Source organism: Triturus cristatus, chromosome 3_2 (genome assembly GCF_964204655.1).
Source record: "Triturus cristatus chromosome 3_2, aTriCri1.1, whole genome shotgun sequence".
Lineage (NCBI taxonomy): Eukaryota > Metazoa > Chordata > Amphibia > Caudata > Salamandridae > Triturus > Triturus cristatus.
In genome coordinates, this window is record NC_140584.1 from 698,421,541 (window position 1) to 698,442,453 (window position 20,913).

Genomic DNA, 20,913 nt, shown 5'->3' on the forward strand with positions numbered 1-20,913 from the left:
CAAAGATCAATGCCACCTTGGTCACGTGCAAGATTTGCAAAAGAGTTCTGTTGCGAGGGGATCCTAACAAGAAATACTCGTACGGCACGGCAAGTATGATGAAACACTGAAGGACCCTTCATCCAAACAATCTTGCACGAGAAGAGTGCAAACGGATGAGAAACACTCCTATTCTGTATCTGTAAAAAAGAATCACAAATAAATGTGTTTTGATTACTTTCAAATTTATACTATTCCATTACTGTACAAACACATTTTATATAAAAACTGACTAAGAAACTATATCCCTGAACCACAAGTGTGACGATGGTTAAAACACTACATGCATAGTGCATACTACTTTGAAGCAGTTCATGTCCTAAAGCCTACCTCACTAAAAGACTGCATGCTAACTGACTGAATAATTACACTACTATAAGGAGACACACTGGGTGAGTAACAGGGTGTTTGCTAGAAGTGTATGAATACTGACTGGGGAATTGAAGGTGTGAAAGACAACTGTATAGGTGGTTAGAGGCCTGCATGCATAGTGAATAGGCATTTGAAGCAGTCTATGTGCTAAGGCCTGGCTCACTGCATGAGTACTTGGGAACTGACGGAATGATTAGAGTACAGCAAAGAGAGTGCCTGGGTGAATTTATAAGCGGTTGGCTTTTGACACAATGAATGGATTAGTACTTGGTACTGAATGGGTCACTAGAGGAGTGCAAATGGAGTGACAGGATGTTTTCTGGACTGTATGGATACTGACTAGGGAATTGAAGATGTGAAAGACAAGTGTATAATATGATAGAAGACTGCATGCATGCTGCATAGACATTTGAAGCAGTCTATGTGGTAATGTATGGTTCACAACATGAGTACTTGGAAACTGACTAAATCATCAGACTGCTAGGACAGTGCCTGGGTAAAACTTTTAAATTTTCAGTTCTGGCACAGTGAGGAGAATAGTACATGGTACTGCACTTTAGTGTCAAACCCTGACTCATTTTATCAAATGCATAAGCAAAGAATAGCTTCTAAAGCTACTAAAACTTGACAACATGACCGGTTTTAAAACAGTTATCTGTCAGCAAATACACGATGTTACCAAATGCTTCTATCACAATCCTTACCCAAATGCACACAGACTCACGGTGTGATTTTAGACAAGCAACACTATCCTAGGAGTTTACCAAAATTCATTCACTAGTCTAGAAGAGGTAAGGGTACTGCACACAATCTACATATTTAAGTGCAGCACATTAGTGTCAAAGCATGACTCATTTAATCAACACATAAGCAAAGACTGGCTTCTAATGCTACTAAAACTTGACAACATGACAGGTTTTAAAAGAGTTATCTACCAGAAAATACACGATGTTACCAAATGCTTCTCTCACAGTGGTTCCCAAATGCACACAGGCTCACAGTGTGATTCTAGACAACAACCACTAAACCTAGGAGTTTACCAAAAATCATTCACTACTGTGGAAGTGATAAGGGAACTGCACACAATCTACATATTTCAGGACTGCACTTTTGTGTCAATGCCTGACTCATTTAACCAAAGCATAAGCAAAAACTGGCTTCTAATGCTACTAAAACTTGACAAGACAGGTTTTAAAACAATTATCTGTCAGCAAATACACAATGTTACCAAATGCTTCTGTCACAGTGGTTCCCAAATGCACACAGACTCACAGTGTGATTCTAGACAAGCAACACTATCCCTAGCAGCTTACCAAAACTCATTCACTACTGTGCAATGGGTAAGGAGACTACACACAATCTACATATTAAAGTACAGCACATTAGTGTCAAAGCATGAATCATTTTATCAATGCATAAGCAAAGACTGGCTTCTAATGCTACTAAAACTTTACAACATGACAGGTTTTAAAACAGTTATCTGTCACCAAATACACAATGTTACCAAATACTTCTCTCACAGTGGTTTCCAAATGCACACAGACTCACAGACTCAGTGTGATTCTAGACAACAACCACTATACCTAGGAGTTTACCAAAAATCATTCACTACTGTGGAAGTGGTAAGGGAACTGCACACAATCTACATATTTCAGGACTGCACTTTTGTGTCAAACCCTGACTCATTTAATCAAAGCATAAGCAAAAACTGCTTTCTAATGCTACTAAAACTTGACAAAAAGACAGGTTTTAAAACACTTATCTGTCAGCAAATACACGATGTTACCACATGCTTCTCTCACAGTGGTTCCCAAATGCACACAGACTCACAGTGTGATTCTAGACAAGCAACACTATCCCTTGCAGCTTACCAAAACACATTTCTTCATCTAGAAGGAGTACTGCATTTTAGTATAGAAACATAACTCATTTCACAAATTCATAAACAATGTTTGCAACTGATGACACTGAGAAGCACGGGCCACCATGCCACTCTGGTGATACATCTTGCAGAGCGGGTAATATAAACATACCCTCGTTCTGTAGCTCGCCTGATAACTCATTTCACAAATTCATAAACAATGTTTGCAACTGATGACACTGAGAAGCACGGGCCACCATGCCACTCTGGTGATACATCTTGCAGAGCGGGTAATCTAAACATACCCTCGTTCTGTAGCTCGCCTGATTATTCGCAAACTAAGAGACCACTATTACGGGCCACCACGTTATTTTAATAAAAATTACCTTACAAGAAGGCTTTTGTAACATTGGAACTCTCAGCTAGTAATTTGAATTATACAGAGAACCTATTCGCATCGATACTTGAAGCCCTGAAGAAGTCTTTGTGTAGGAGACGAAACGCGTTGGCTATTCTTCGTCATGCACAGGAAAATATGAAATACAGAAAATAATTTTCTCAAAGAACATTCCATTCATGTCTTGGACATTTGTTTATCTACTTTGTGAATAGTGCTGAACCCATTTGTGTTAAATTCATAAACAATGACTGGTTTCTAATTCTACCAAAATATAAAAACAGCACAGTTATCTGTCTGCAAACACATGAAAAACACAAATGCTTATCACAGAATGGTTTCTACATGCACACACACTGTCAATAAGATTGTAGAGAAAAAAAAGTACTCCCTACACTTTAGCAGGAGAAATACATTAGTCTGATTAAAATCAAAATAATCTACATACATCCCCTCACAATTAAATAACTCACCTTTCAAGTTGTTTTGTAGATTAAGAAGTATATCAATCACACACCAGATTTTCTTTTACAAAAATCTCTGCACTGTGCACCTCTCAGCAAAAACAAAGAATGGAAAAGTTTCCCTTTCATTTTCCACACATATACATGTAAACATCAAATCACAATCCTTCACACATAAATTCAAAAGCCAACACACATTTCTATTGGTTAAACATTTCAACCCTTTCCAAATGAAATACATTTCAACCCTTCCCCCAATCTTCCTTCTGCCTGTTACCATAGAAACAGGTCATGGAACACTGCATTGAGCACACAGGTCACAAGTTCAGCACACAATGTTGCTAAACAAGACAGCAAGTGTGCTTGACTTTTTAACATATCAGCTTATCATATATAATGTTCCTTACAATCAGTTTTTGTTAACCAATAAGAATCATGCCTTTAAAAAACAGAAATATACACCCTACCTTTCAGTGTAGAAAGTTGTCATACAACCAATGATTTCTTGTCTTTTTTCAATTTTTTTTCCCTTGGATCCGCGCATCAACGTGAGCGAATCCGTGCACCCAACGCGATAGGATGCGCACACCGTGAGCGCATTCCGCCGTTTAAAAAAAAAAAGGGGGAGCCCCAGGCGGTCCTTCTGGGACCCCCTAAGCACCTCTAGAGGGTCAGAGTATTTCCACTCTGCCCCCTTTATATGTTTTACACACTTATTCCCCTTGCTTCTTCAGCCTCGCTTCTACCGAGGCAGAAAATGGCCACCAACAGTTTCTGGTTTTGAATGTAGACAGACACTCGACAGCCAATTAGCATTCAGTGCGCGATCGGGAGGGTGCGCTCTCAGTTCGAGGAGGGTGCGGGTAGGGTGCGCGGATCCTCCCTGGCCATAGATATATATGTACATTTAACTCTAATTTTCTCAGGAACTACTGAACGGATTCACACCATTTATGCAAAAGGCACGAGTCTGAACTGAGGACTACATCTTTGCCAAATTTGGTGTCATTCCGTTCAGTGGTTCAGGCTGTAGCTGCGACAACAGATCCTATGGAAAATTGCATGGGGAAAACGTGTTTTGGGACCCCCTTTTTTCTCAAGCCCCGCTTGACGGATCACCGCAAAACTTTCAGGGTAGGAGCGGAGCGGACCTGGCCAAAAGTTTGGAAAATTTTGTGAGGATTCATCAACCGGCGCCAGACTTATTGGGAATAGATTGTTGCGGATTTCCTATGGAAAATAGGTCCTAACTATAACTATCTACTGGCGACCGCCAGTAGATAATATATATATATATAATTTATTTATTTTCACGGAAAATAACAAAGGTTAGAAGGATGCTATATTTAGGTGAAAAGGTCTGTTAAAGCATACTTACCTCAAGTAACTATAACTTGTACCTTGTGCAACTATAACTCACACCCAGCTATTCACAGTGTTGTTATCAATTATGTCATATGAGATGTTATCAATGCAGTCATTGAACATGACATGAGTGATGTAATATGCGAGGGTAAAGCAGTGCATGGCGAAGGCGCGAGTTATAGTTACTAGAGGGCACGTTTGTATTTAAAAATTAATATTTATCAGATTAATAAATGTAAAATATTTTTTTATTAAATATACATTTAGTTTGATGAGTTAAATCCTTAGCTGCTGAGGCTTCCTCCTTCCCAGTGCTGAACCCTTTTTTGATGTTTAGGACTCTCCATACCTTTTTCCTCAGAAAGGTTATTAAGGCCACATTGCGTCCTTTTTCCCCCACTTGTTGGGGAATCTAAAGATACCCCAGGTTTTTTAAATTCCCTGAAGTGTACCAATAAAATAGCCAAAATATAGCAACATTTTATTTTTTGGTTTGAAAAAATGGTAAAGAAGTGCTGTGCAAGAAAGGATCTTGTTTTTGTAAAAATGGCTTCAACAAAAGGTTTTCTGTGGTAAGATCACCATCTACCCAACTTTCAGGAACAAGCAGAATTGTGCAAAAACATTTTTTTGCCACAGTTTTTGCAGTTTCTTCCTAGTTGCAGTTTGTGGTGGAAGGAGTTGTGAAACCCATTGGTGAACTCAAAAACCTACACATTTACAGTGTTTGTTGGTTGTCTGAAGCAATTTGACACCCAGAACCAGCAACTGAACTGCAGCTTATACTATTTCATTGTGTACCAACCATGCATCAATGTATATTATAAAACCTAATGAATGAAAAGTAGGTATAAATGAAACTTATGCATTTTTGAAAGGTACCCAAATACTGAGTTTAGGAATTGGAAGGGGCAGAGCACTTCTAAAGAAAGCCTGTCTCCACTTCCCTCGCTATATCTTCTGGTGATTCTCCTTCCCATGTATGAGATGCCACCAAAACACATATACTGTTTGGAGCAAGCAACCTCTCTTCCATCTTGTACTCTGGTCCAGCCTGTAGGCTTCCAAAATGGAACTTGCAGGCCAGTATCACTTATGCATGGCACACTGTCACCTCTAGCACACACACACATGTACAATGGGACAACGGGCGGTTCAATGCACAGGTGTCATGTTCAGGATCCTGTGTACTTCGTGAGCAGTGGCACTTAAGATGAATGGGCCTGTAAGCACGCATTCAGGTTTTGCTAAAAAGTCTGTCACTAGAATTCACTAACATGGTATGCTGCTACCATTGCACTCTACACATGAAACCCGTGACAATGATGGTAGTCCCCTGTCACTATGAGGGTACTCTTGGTACACCTCTCCCAGTTCAGAACTAGGTCCAGCACCTATCATTGTCAAAAGACCAGGCCCCGGTCAGTGCACGAAAACAGGATTACTGTGTAGCATGACCAAAAATTAAAGACCAGGATTATAGATCTGCAAGTTGGGCATGCAGGGCAAGGCTCATGAATACATCATGCAAAGAACAGTCCCACCCCAACAGATGGTTAATGTGCTTGGGACCTCATCTGCTGGTGAGAGCCTAGAGACTATTCCCCACCCTCTTAACAATCTTGCCTGACAGGAACCCAGGCTTTGTAAATTCAGAATGATTAAAATTCATACCCTGGAGGGGGAAGCATATGGCCACTGAGAATACATTTCCAATTGGAAATTTATGTCGTTCCATTATCACTTTATCATTTGTAATAGGTGGTATGGCACCTGTCTTCAGGACTTCCCTGGCCCATGCAATAATCCCTGGGTAGGAAAGCTAAATAATATAGTAATATATTTGAAGGGTTCAAGCTGATGTAGAGTGTAATGTGTGAAAAGGAAGAGAGAGAAAGAGGAAAGGCAGAGACAAAGTTGGGACACTTTCACAAACCTGTATAGTTATGTGTATTCACCAGCATTTGTCATATAGTGTACCAAGCTTACAATTCTTGCAGATGTCAAAAGGACATTTTGAGGGAATACTGGATGAAGTCATGAGTGAAGAGGTAACAAAAATAAAATGCAAATTTACTTTTGTGTTTCCTACCCCAGTGCAAAGTGTACATTTGTTCCATTTTTGTATGCAAAAAGATACACAGTTGAGTACTCATGCATAGCTGCTACATACATAGATATCCAAGAGTACTCATTGGAAGAGTCCTTTATCAGGAGGAGAGAATAGGGATAGGGTGAAGACTGGAACCAGAAAAAAGGAGAAGAAATATTATGAGTGAGGAATGTAACCAGGAAGAAGTATATGAAGTAATGCTTGGGAGCCATGGAATAGAAGTAGGATGAAAGTAAATGTTGTTGAGGACTGGAACCAGGAGGAAGGGTGAGAGGTAATGCGAGTGTGAAGTGTAACAATAGGAGGGGTGAGAGAGAAAGATGGTGAAGACTGGAACCAGGAAGAAGGACAAGATGTAATGATTGTGAGGACTGAAACAATGAAGAAGCATGAGTGGTAATGTTGGTGAGGACTGGATAAAAAGGGAAAGAGGTATTGCTGGTGAGGACTGAAGATGGCTTGATAGCTGGTGATATACTGAATTCTCTTGAAAGAATTAAGAGACCCACTTGGTTTTGGAAAAGGCTCCCTGTTTTAACTTAGGGGAGGATAACCATATCAAAAATAATTATCCTCTCCGAAACTGCTTGATTATATTGCAACAATACCAGTGAAGTTACCTGTGAGTTTTTTCGGGAGCACAATATTGTTCTAGTTGATCTGACATGGGGGATAGGAGGGTCGGTCGCTGTCACAAATGTGTCTTCAAAAAGTTGAAGCTACCAACTATGGAGGTAGGACTTGGAGCAATACTACTACCTGGTAGTACAGCCACAGTGGGTAGCCAAAAGGCTGTCAGCTGTAGCAGGAACAGATGTAAGATTTGGAATGTCTGGACGGGAAGGGCAAGATCTGGGTTTTTTTCAGATGATAAATATACAAGCTTGAAACTGGCCGTCAGGTATGAGCCATGGCTAGAATATTATCACCCACTCACACTGCCTCTGTGGTCACTACTGTATTTCATAAACTGGTCCCCTAGATACATGTGTGCAACTGGGAGGCTGTGGGGGTAAAGACATTTGGGCACTTGATTGAAGGCGTTAGATTCTGCATGTTTCAGGAGCTCAGGTAATCACATTTAATACACATGGGTCAATTTCTGTCTTTTAATACTGTGTTTGCCACAATGTGGAGAGTATAGGGCTCAAAATGAGAACTCCGACCACACCTGCAGAGCAAGACACATTAATAAGACTGGGTAGCTCACATATAGCAGTTACCTACATTTACTTGGCATTGGTGGATATGGCTAAGATTCAACTGTCAGTGCAAAGAGGCTTACGGACAGAAGACTTGAATGGAGTCATCTGTAATAGTGACTGGGTGGAAATTGTGCCATACCATTACATGGTTGCCGAAAATGCGAGGTTCATAATTCAGCAATTTAATATATTAAATTGTACATACCAGATGCCTAGCAGACTACATAAAATATTTCCTAGAGATTCTGGCAGGTGTCTAGTGTAAGTGGCTGGCCTTTTGACTATAGTCTGTGCCTGCACAATGCCGATTCCATACTGGTCTGGAATAGCTGAGTGTGTGGAAGAATTTACTAGCCTTAGGCTGGAGTCGAGTCCAATAGTCTCGGTTCTAGGTTGTCTTCCCAGGTCAAGACCACGTAAAATAGCATGAAAGTTTGCATATCTTGCTATGTTGCTGGCAAAGAAGCAGGTAGCTATAGGTTTGAAAAGTGTGGGGCTCCCTTTCCTAGATGCAACAGGGGGTTATGTAGATGGCTGGAAGCTGAAATCACAGTACTGACAAAGCTGGCACAAGAAGGGAACTTATGTCAAAGGATTAGTGACTGGGGCACATTCTTGATTAAGCTACCCAACAAAAATTATGATGGATCCCCGTTGAGGCCTGTGGTCAATCTTGATGTAACAGAATGGCTAGGACTTGAGCAGTGAAGAACCTAAGAAGGTGAGAGGTGAGAAATAGTAACCGATGACATCTGAAGTTTACTTTATATGATGACCTGACCATGATCTCTTATGTGTTTGACAACTGACTGTTAAAATAACAAAATGGAACCTACCTGTTAGTAACTGATGTATGATATACCTTGAGACATGCTTATTTGTTCTCTATAAACACATAAAAAGGTTTAATAAAAATATATTTTAAAAAGCAATCAAGAAGGCCAAGTGGTAATGCTGGTAAGGGCTGGAACCAGGAAGAAGGATGGGAGATAATAATAGTGAGCACTAGAATATGGAAGAGCAGTAATGATGGTGAGGACTGGAACATGAATTAGGATGAGAGATAAAGACGGTGAGGGCCTAACCAGGAAGGAGGACAAGAGGTAATGCTGGTGAGCACTGGATCCAGGAAGAAGGCCGAGAGGTAATGATGTTGGGGTAAGAATTATGGTGAGAGAGAATGAGGGTGAGGACTGGAATGAGGAAGAAGAATCAGAGGTAATGATGGTGAAGACCAGAACAAGAATTAGAATGAGAGATAATTGTGGTGAGTACCTGGCCAGGGAGGAGGACAAGAGGTAGTGAAGATGAGATTTGGAATCAGGAAGGATAAGTTTGGGATTACTTTCTGAATCTGAACCTGGATCTTATAATGGTTAGATCAAACAAAATGAATAAATGATATCTCTTGAGTAATTTGTACGCTTTCTCCCTAATGTTCCTAATTGCAGGGGGTGTAATTAAATGTCATGAATTTGGAAATGTGTTTGCATACTTTAACCACCAGCAGGAAGCAGCAGCAGCAACCTAAAAATGCAGAAATGTCCTTGATTTATTTTGCGTAAAAGATTTAATGTGTCATTTCAATTTCTTCGCTCATATCTTCATGGTATTTAGAGGTGTGGCAAGTTGGTTAGCAGGTTGGGCTCTCCTGTGCTGCTTACAGTGTTTAACGTGTACTGTGTACAAGAATACGTGCTGGGGCCCTGTTCTGCTTGGGTTTTCGGATCAGATAGAACCCGCTCATCAGAGCCTCACTAACCCAGCCAGAACATTACCCCCTCCCTAGAACCTATTTACAATCCTGCAACCACATATATCTACCACCTAAGGACAGGGGATTCCTACTATGCATACCAAGACCTCTTATAATCGGCGGCCTCGCGATCCCATACGGATCCAGACCTCTCTGCCCATACGACAGTATCACAAGTGGCGGCCTCGCGATCCCATACGGATCCAGACCTCTCTGCCCATACGACAGTATCACAAGTGGCGGCCTCGCAGTCCCATACGAACCCAGACCTCTCTACCCAGACGGCAGTCTCAGCACAATCGGCGGCCTCGCGATCCCATACGGATCCAGACCTCTCTGCCCATACGACAGTATCACAAGTGGCGGCCTCGCGGTCTCATACGAACCCAGACCTCTCTACCCAGACGGCAGTCTCAGCACAATCGGCGGCCTCGCGATCCCACACGGATCCAGACCTCTCTGCCCATACGACAGTATCACAAGTGGCGGCCTCGCGGTCCCATACGAACCCAGACCTCTCTACCCAGACGTCAGTCTCATACGACAGTTCATCCTATGATCACCATAACATACAAAAAGGGAATCAGTCTCACTATTCATCAGATCACACAAGGATTGCCAGTTCGAGCATAGCCTGTTCTCAGGTTCGAGGGGCTCCTCTTTCCCTTATTCAGTTACCACTTACCTGATCAGGGTTAACATCTGTTCATGTAGCCGCAGCTGACTAGAAGAATAGGCTACCCTCTTATACAAGAACACGCAGCACATGTTGGTTCACTACAAACTGGATACTTTATTATTCATTACATACACAATCACATAGCATTACGATATAACACATAACCTGCAAAGAAAAGTGAAAGATTAAGTTGTACACTCTAATAAGAAAGGGTCGACATCACCTTAGTAGTATGTAGCCTGCACTCAGTGGTCATCTAGGTTCCCTTCTCGTCTGTGTCTCGGCTCGCCTGGAATCACCCTTCTCCGAGTCACTGGGACCTCTTCCTTATCAGCTACTCTCTCCTCTCTGGCTATTCTGCTAGGAAAGCATCTGTCTCTCGGTCCTTCTCCGCCTTCAAGATGGCGTCTGTCTTCCCTGGAATAAGTAGTAGATGCCGCCTACGGACTGGACTTGTAACTGCCTCAGACTTTCACTAATATAGAGGTGCGTTTCCTCATGGAAAATTCCGGCCCGTAACCTGCCGCCCACCAAATTCTTGTACCTCCCCGTACCAAGGACACGTTCCCAGCCGGCCGGCCTGATGTAGTGTCTTCGGCATGAAGAAAAAATACAATCCTTCGATAAGGGCCGGCCTGAACCAGTTCTCTCCAAGCGAATAACACCTCATAACTAAAACATTACATTTGACCTAGAAGCATCCCAAGCTGCCGGAGCAGAAAGAAAGATGGAGTCTCTCCCGTTTGAGGCCTACCAGGCCTGAATTCAACACAGCTCCATGAAATACCCTCACTACAGGACAGATTATCCCTAATACTAACGAATCTATCCCCTAGGCTATGTGTGCAAGCCCTGATCTATGGGGAAGAGCACAGAATCATGTCGAAGTGCCTAGTAAATAGGCTCCATTCACTACTCTAACCCTTAGACTTGAATGATAAGAGACTGAAGTCACATTCCATCATGGTGCCTCACAAGAAGGCCGGGAAAATCGAGCAGAACATTTCACCCTTGACTTCAGTCTATTATACATTCATTAAACAGAACTAATATCTGTGGAAGAATAATATGAAACAAGACTAACTGATCTATGTCTAGTACCAGGTGTGCAGAATTGAAGTAGTGAAGGAATACACTGAATAAAGCAACAGATAGAAATCAAAATGCCGATAGTAATTAGAATACCTCCTAATATCTGACTTAACATATGTAAATCCGGTAACCAATTAAAGAGCCAGGCAAACCAGCCCTGGTCAATGTGTTTTCTAACTTCTTCTGTCAAGTCATGTAGTTTATCAATGTGAGCTTGAATGGATTTCGTATGATCCGACAAGTTAAAACAACAAAGACCCTCAAAATCAGAACAATCGTGTCCATGTTTAAGCAAAAGATAATCAATGGCCGCTCGATTTTGCAAGATAGCCTTACGTTCACCCTGGGCGTCTAATAGCATGTCAGACAGGACTGTAGAAGTATGATTGATGGATTTTACCATCCAGCAGGCCATTTTCCCAATAGATTTGGCATTATAAACTGCCAAAGCAGGAACACCAACAATTGAAATAGCCAGGACTTGGAATATAAATGCAAAGATGAGTCACAATCCTCCTGTAACCTCACTGTATCTCGAATCACACGAGAGTTGGCATTCGGATGTGGAGAAAACATTAGCAAACTCAGTCTAGTAATGGCACAAGGGCCTCCAGAAATATTTGCGGGGATATATGGCCAGGAAGTATTACCACATGAGAAAAGCCATCCGGCAGGTAGTAACATCGTGCGATAGTGACTGGGGGTAACTACCATACTCTTGCAAGTCATGTTATTCTGAACAGAAGTACATGTTTTCGGTGTCCTTTGAAGGCACAAAGTTCGTTCATGAGCGGTGAATGAAGTGGCACCTTTCAATTTTAAACGCATACATTCAGAAATCGCACTAGGATCACAAGTAAGGAAAAAACATAAATCACCCTGTGTGATATTATAGGTAACTATTTGGGACTGGATGGGGGGTATCGGGTCTGACAGTACAGTACACAAGGGGCAATACTCATGGGCAGCGAAATCGCCCAGAAGAACATTGGGGCGAGCATTTGATATATTAAAAATATGAGTCAAAGTCTCCAATGAAGCAGGGACAGCAACTAAACAAGTCGCTAGAATATCCGTCACCGATCTCATCGGTGTCAAGCAGAAATGAGGGGCTTTAGTCACTTTCTTGGCTAATGTAATCCAAAAGTTCGACGACGAATCCCACGCAGCGAAGGAACGCGACATTCGGGTTCTCAACTCAGCCTGGGTTGATGGGATCCCTCCTCTCTCGTCGTACCAGCCCAAAAGGAGTCCAACGCCGACACATCCTGCAGCAACAGTCCAAAGAATGATCTGAAAGAGAATCAAATACAGGCATTATTCATTCTCGTAAGTAACATTTGTCAGCCGGGACTTCTTCCCAGCTATCTTTCCCTGGTCTCATAACTAAAATGGTGTTGTCTTGACCGGTTGCAATGACTTCTGCTTGTTCAGGGGGATTCTTAGGCGACTGCACCCAAACTCTGGCCCCAGGATTATCTGTGGAGCCAAAACCTTTCTGGCCTCGTACAGTTAGCAACGTTGGGGCAGTTGCTTTTGTGATCTCACCACTGAAAACAGGCATTATTAGCAATTGAGCCACTCGGTCAGTTTGATGTATCAGTAAGTCAACCTCACTGCTATTCAGCAGGAGCACCTTAATCTCTCCCTGATAATCACTATCAATGATTCCTCCAAGCACCTGAATGCCTTTTACAGCCAGCCCCGATCTAGGGGCGATTAATCCGAAATTTCCAGTTGGTATATGAACACCAACACCAGTTTCAATGATGACCCGATCCTTACTTTTTATAACGGTGTCATCCATGGCATGCAAGTCCAAACCTGCCGACCCTGGGGTCGCTCTACATGGAGCCAAAGCTCCGGGAGTAATCTCCCAGTACATCACAGTCTCTCTGATCTCATTGGGCTTAGCATCAACATTCGGAGGAAACAAACGCATAAGTGGGGATTCAGCATTTAGAAAAGGACGGTTATTCAAAATCAATAGCGCTTGAGGCAAAAAGTCTCGCCAATTCTTATACTTGTCATCTGTTAATTTACGTAATTGGTCTTTTAGCAGGCCATTCAACCTCTCCACAAGACCCGAGGCCTGTGGATAATATGGTATATGAAACACCCAATCAATATTGTTTTCCACACAGAATTCCTGTACCAATCTTCCACGAAAATGGGATGCATTATCAGATTGAATTTGGAATGGCACACCATAATACATCATAATCAATTCCAATGTTTTAATAGTATTCAATTGGGTAGCTTGCTTACAGGGAAGGGCCACCAACAGGCCACTGTATGTATCAACAATGGTGCAAACATATTGACAATTCCTACTCATAGGAAGTGGACCAATGTAATCAATCTGCCAAATTTGAGCGGGCAATTTCCCGCGATGTAAATGACCTTTAACAATTTGGGGCACTTTGCGCTGCCTGATATGCTGACAAATGGGACAATGTAGAATAACATTTTTGATTAAATCTAGGGGAATATAAATTCCTCGATCAGCAGCCCACCTGCTAGTGGCTTTCTCTCCAAAGTGTCCTGCTTTCTGGTGGGCCCATTTCGCCAATCCCGCAATATCAGAATCTTGCCTGTCCACCACTGCCTCAGCAATTTTAGATTTCTCATCTGCAATATTATGAAAGAATTTGTCAAGAGAGTCTATCGGGGTATGAGCATCCACATGGAAGATTGTAACAGTACTCTGTGGGAGCATTTCCCAAATCTCCTGCCATAATTCTTTTCCCCACAGTTCTTTTGAATGGATTTTCCAACTATGGGAATGCCAAGTCGGTAACCAAACTGCCAGTCCATTGGCAGTAGACCAAGAATCGGTAAAAATATGACATGTGCCAGGTAACTCTTGTTTCAGAACTTGATAAACAGCATAGAGTTCAGCAAATTGACTGCTCTTACCCTCACCAGTTGTACTCAGCAATTTTTATGTGATCGGATTATAGGACACTGCCTTCCAATGCCGTTTCGTTCCTATGAACCTTGCTGAACCATCCGTAAACCAGACATGGTTTCTGTCCTCTGCGGACAAATCATCAAAAGGTCTACCCCACTTAACAGGAGACTCCTGTACTAAAGGTACGGAACATTCACTCTCAGTCTCAGTTGATGGCGCCCGTGCCACCTGCTCATGCAAAGATGCAACTCCTTTTTGTCCCACACGTGCCCTGTCTTGTATATACCATTTCCATTTAATCACACTCGCCTCTTGAGCGTGTCCAATTCGGTGAGTTTTCGGCGAACTCATAACCCACTGCATGATAGGAATTTCAGGTCGCAAAACTATATCATGTCCCAAAGTCAATTGCTCGGTATCCACCAGAGCCCAATAACATGCAAGTAACTGTTTCTCAAAAGGTGTATAACGCTCACCAGCATCAGGTAACTTTTTTGTCCAGAAACCTAACGGTACTCTACTCTTGCCTTGTTTTTGCCACAAACTCCAATTCGCATAAAGGCCTTGTACAGACACATTCAAATCCACCTCACCATCACATACAGGCCATAAATCCAGAGCATGCTGAATTGCTTCTTTTGCCAGACTAAACGCATCTTGCTGTGGTTTACCCAATTCAAATGCATTCTTTTTACGAGTGACCTGGTACAAAGGGGCCAATATTTGACTCAAATGAGGAATATGCTGGCGCCAAAAACCAAACAAACCAATGAAGCTTTGGGCTTCTTTCCTATTTCTCGGAACTGCAAAATCAAGAATTTTCTGTTTAACCTGAGGGATCACTTCTCGGTGCCCCTCATGCCAATTAATACCCAAAAATTTCACAGCCTGGGACGGACCTTGTAATTTATCCGGGTTGATTTCCCAACCTTTCCCACGCAGGCACTCAATGACTCTGTCCAATTGGGTCTGAACTTCCTCTTGTGTTTCACCTTGGATCAAAATATCATCAATATAGTGACATATCTGAATTCGCGGATGAACCGGTACCTCAGCCAAATGCTCTGCCACCAGCCGGTGACATATCGTAGGACTATGCACATAGCCCTGGGGAAGACTTCTAAACGTCATCTGACGCCCATTCCACGTAAAACTGAATTGTTCCTGACACTCAGGGGCAATCGGAATCGAAAAGAAAGCATTAGCAATATCAATGGACGCATACCATGTACCTGGATGTTTTTGGATTCTTTCAATTAGGGTAATAACATCCGGTACTGCAACAGTCAAAGGGGGTGTGTGTCTATTCAATTCTCGATAATCAACAGTCATGCGCCAAGAATTATCACTCTTACGTACAGGCCAAACAGGATTATTCCAAGCAGAAGTAACTGGAGTTATAACTCCTGCATCCACCAACTCCTGAATAGTGGTACTAATCTCTTCATGACCACCTGGAATACGATACTGCTTCTGACGAACCACTTTTGTCGCCTGGGGAACTTTTATGGGGGGCATTCTTAAACGACCAACCCGTACAGGCCTGGACGATATATAATTTTTAGTTCCAAATTGGTAACATCCATCATCTAAGTGCAAAGTCATTCCTTTCAAAATATCAATTCCAATTATGAATTCTAAGAGTGGCACCACTAATACAGAGTATTCTTTTCTAGGAATTCTACCTATTCTCATTTCAAGTAAAGTTTGAACTGCGGGAGTTTCCTTTCCACCTAATCCGGTAATTGTAAAAGGCTGACCTTTAAACTTCTTTGATTTTCCATGAATAAGAGTGGCCTCCGCTCCTGTATCTACCAATGCTCGGGCCCTTTGGATATTACGATGTTTCCAATAAATATCAATATCTACATAGGGTCTATTATCTCTGTGAGCCCATCTGTGTACTGGAGCTTGACCTATTTCCTAGTCATCTTTACTGCGTTCTGTGTACCAGGATAAATCAGGATAAAGACTTTCACGTTTCCCAGGTATCGATACCTCCTGTTCATATCCATTTCCATTACGAAATGGATTCCTGTTCTCTGCATTGTACTGCGGGTTTCGATCGGCCAATATGTGTCGATCCTCTCTCCTTCTCAACTCAGGGGATTGATCCCTATCATCTCTACGTCTGCTGTTAACATAATCATTTCTCCCCCTCTCTCTTTCCCCCTCTCTCTCCCTGTCTCTCTCACGATGGGGGGACAAATCACGTACATAACGTCGATCATCACGACGATCAGAGCGCCCACGGCGGTCGTCATCACCGCTACCGTCAGAAAAACCACGATCACACTCAGTTGTCCGAACACGCCGGGCACCCTCCTTTCGATCCAAGCCACGTTTGCTAAACATTTCCCACAAACGAGAAGTAGTCTCACCATCAATGTCCTCCTTCCGCACACCATCGGCCATAAGACCAAAAAACATATCACGTCTAGTAAGTTTATTGTCACCAGGAGTACGAGTGTCAGGCCAGGACTGCCGTTCAGGTTTAAACCACTCACCCAACTCACCGAGTTGGCGTACCGATTCCAGCACCACAGATAACATGTTACCAGTCTGATAAATCAATAAAGTCATCATGACCTGCTTATAAGCAACAGGGGAAGAACGAATAATACGATTCCGCACAGAAGATGTCAAGAAACCATCAAGCAACCTATCAGCAGTATTCAGAAAAATTGCCGTTTTCATCACCTCCTCTTTGAGACGTTGTGCAGCATCGCGCAAAGTATACCACGGTTTGTCATTCACAGGCCAGTCAGACTCAGTAGGATACTTTTGATTACAACCCTCAGTCGCCAATTGAAGCAGTACAGTAGAATCCGAACTCAAGGAACAAAACTTCAAACAATCGCCAGCATCCAACATAATGCCAGCAGCGCCCAGTTCATAAAGGCGCACCATCCATGTGAGTAAGGTCTCACCAGCTCGCTGCCGAAATCGCTGCAAAATATCACTAATTTCTTGTTGAGTAAAATCCTCCAAAGAGTCTAAAGCAATACCATTCGGAGCACCGGGAGCCTGCTGCACCTTCCGCCGAAAAACTGGATGCACCGAGACCGCGGGACGAGCATCACAAGGAGCTCGACCAGTACACGTAGAGGAACAATCAGTGGAAGAAGCATCGACCCCGCTCGAAGGACGAGCGCAATCACGGGGTGCACCATCAGAGGCGCAGGAAGCAGACTTACAATCACGGCCGGAGCGAGAGGACTCGCGCTTGGCAGACTCCTCACCCGAGGAAGGAGAATCACTCGAGTTCCAGATATTAACATCCCATTCATCAGGATTCCAATCCAGTCCGGCTGTCGCCACGACCAGACGCACCTTTCGCGTCGAAACCCGACCACGCCGATTCTTGTATTTATAACGAGCAATTCGCACAGCCGCCCTTTCGGCAATAGTTTGGTACGTCTCAAGTTTGTCAGCAAGCAACTTATTCTGACACCGCAACAAAGTATGAGCATTCTGAATCTCAACAAAGTTCGCTTCCAAATCCTTATGCAAGTTCTGTAACTTCAACAACCTCTCATGCAGAATTCTGTACGCAGACAGAACAATCCAACCTCTGCGCCCCAAAACGGGAAGCTCATCACCCTTAGATACCGGCGCCTTCTGTAAACAAGTAATCACATTAGCCGGCTCCGCCAGCTCCAAAAAAGAATTCCAATTCTCACTCAAACCAGTAGAATCAGCCCACTCACGGGCTAAGGCTTCATAAGGCGTTGAATCCCAACCGGGAATATCAACGGGCAACTTAAAAGTAGATTTCGATTTTCTAGAAAACATTTCGGAAAAGAAAGAAAAAGAGAAAAAGAGAAAGAAGAAAGAAGAAAGAGCAAAAAACTAAACTCACAATTATATAGAAATAATATACAAACGAAACCACGCACGCGCCGAAAGCAAACACGATACAACCACAACGCACACAGGTTTCGTAAACGGTTCGTGACGCCAAATGTTCTGCTTGGGTTTTCGGATCAGATAGAACCCGCTCATCAGAGCCTCACTAACCCAGCCAGAACGTTACCCCCTCCCTAGAACCTATTTACAATCCTGCAACCACATATATCTACCACCTAAGGACAGGGGATTCCTACTATGCATACCAAGACCTCTTATAATCGGCGGCCTCGCGATCCCATACGGATCCAGACCTCTCTGCCCATACGACAGTATCACAAGTGGCGGCCTCACGATCCCATACGGATCCAGACCTCTCTGCCCATACGACAGTATCACAAGTGGCGGCCTCGCGGTCCCATACGAACCCAGACCTCTCTACCCAGACGGCAGTCTCAGCACAATCGGCGGCCTCGCGATCCCATACGGATCCAGACCTCTCTGCCCATACGACAGTATCACAAGTGGCGGCCTCGCGGTCCCATACGAACCCAGACCTCTCTACCCAGACGGCAGTCTCAGCACAAGTGGCGGCCTCGCGGTCCCATACGAACCCAGACCTCTCTACCCAGACGGCAGTCTCAGCACAATCGGCGGCCTCGCGATCCCATACGGATCCAGACCTCTCTGCCCATACGACAGTATCACAAGTGGCGGCCTCGCGGTCTCATACGAACCCAGACCTCTCTACCCAGACGGCAGTCTCAGCACAATCGGCGGCCTCGCGATCCCACACGGATCCAGACCTCTCTGCCCATACGACAGTATCACAAGTGGCGGCCTCGCGGTCCCATACGAACCCAGACCTCTCTACCCAGACGGCAGTCTCAGATCACAAGTGGCGGCCTCGCGGTCCCATACGAACCCAGACCTCTCTACCCAGACGGCAGTCTCATACGACAGTTCATCCTATGATCACCATAACATACAAAAAGGGAATCAGTCTCACTATTCATCAGATCACACAAGGATTGCCAGTTCGAGCATAGCCTGTTCTCAGGTTCGAGGGGCTCCTCTTTCCCTTATTCAGTTACCACTTACCTGATCAGGGTTAACATCTGTTCATGTAGCCGCAGCTGACTAGAAGAATAGGCTACCCTCTTATACAAGAACACGCAGCACATGTTGGTTCACTACAAACTGGATACTTTATTATTCATTACATACACAATCACATAGCATTACGATATAACACATAACCTGCAAAGAAAAGTGAAAGATTAAGTTGTACACTCTAATAAGAAAGGGTCGACATCACCTTAGTAGTATGTAGCCTGCACTCAGTGGTCATCTAGGTTCCCTTCTCGTCTGTGTCTCGGCTCGCCTGGAATCACCCTTCTCCGAGTCACTGGGACCTCTTCCTTATCAGCTACTCTCTCCTCTCTGGCTATTCTGCTTGGAAAGCATCTGTCTCTCGGTCCTTCTCCGCCTTCAAGATGGCGTCTGTTTTCCCTGGAATAAGTAGTAGCTTTACTGCTAACGGCTAGATGCCGCCTACGGACTGGACTTGTAACTGCCTCAGACTTTCACTAATATAGAGGTGCGTTTCCTCATGGAAAATTCCGGCCCGTAACCTGCCGCCCACCAAATTCTTGTACCTCCCCGTACCAAGGACACGTTCCCAGCCGGCCAGCCTGATGTAGTGTCTTCGGCATGAAGAAAAAATACAATCCTTCGATAAGGGCCGGCCTGAACCGGTTCTCTCCAAGCGAATAACACCTCATAACTAAAACATTACATTTGACCTAGAAGCATCCCAAGCTGCCGGAGCAGAAAGAAAGATGGAGTCTCTCCCGTTTGAGGCCTACCAGGCCTGAATTCAACACAGCTCCATGAAATACCCTCACTACAGGACAGATTATCCCTAATACTAACGAATCTATCCCCTAGGCTATGTGTGCAAGCCCTGATCTATGGGGAAGAGCACAGAATCATGTCGAAGTGCCTAGTAAATAGGCTCCATTCACTACTCTAACCCTTAGACTTGAATGATAAGAGACTGAAGTCACATTCCATCATGGTGCCTCACAAGAAGGCCGGGAAAATCGAGCAGAACAGGCCCACAATTGCCTCAAAAGCCCTCCAGCGTTGCAGCCAAATTCCGAGGCTGACAAACACCAAGGCAGTCTAGTCTTAATTTCACTTTTTGCTTTTTTAATCCACCAACATATTCTACCTCCCCCTTAATCTCACTGTTGCAGATTATTATCCATCATTGCTTAGTATTTCCTCACTTTATCTCTGTTTTTATGCCTTTATCCTCCTCCTTTTATCATCCTTTCCTTTCCTGCCTTTCTCCCTTTTGTTCTTGGTGAAAATCTGATGGTTAAAGATGTCACGGTCCTCAACAAAGAGTCCCGGAGGTCTCCTACATCCATCAGCTCAAATTAAGCACAGTGTCTGCTTCTCTACCTATCCTCTTTGCACTCAGTTTGTCGGGGTTTCTTTGATTTTCCTCCTGTGCCTTGAAGCAGGCTTTTGTCACACTGACAGTTCTTCCTGCTGTTACCTCTCCCCATGTGAAATTATACAAGTTAAGAGACTTCAGAAGAAGGTGTTTGAATATGGTCAAACAGAACGATAATATCTCTGAACTAAAAAACTTTTATTTCTTTGCAGAGAGCAGGTGCTGAGCTACAATCTGGGCAGGAGGCTCCCAGCTGACCACGTCAGCGGCTACCTGCAGTTCAAAGTGGAGATTACACCCTCCATCAATGAAGGTACCGATGGTTCTCTCTGCAAAGTGA

General features: G+C 43.6%; 1 protein-coding gene across 5 annotated transcripts in view; it reads left to right on the top strand.

Moving 5' to 3' along the window:
• HECW2 (HECT, C2 and WW domain containing E3 ubiquitin protein ligase 2) overlaps window positions 1-20,913 on the top strand; it is a 1,572,445-nt gene that overhangs the window by 1,218,939 nt on the left and 332,593 nt on the right. For all 5 annotated transcript variants that reach the window (XM_085648759.1, XM_085648760.1, XM_085648761.1 and 2 more), the window contains one exon: window positions 20,786-20,886. In XM_085648759.1, coding sequence (XP_085504885.1) covers window positions 20,786-20,886 — 101 coding nt within the window. The remainder of the gene's footprint in view (window positions 1-20,785; window positions 20,887-20,913) is intronic.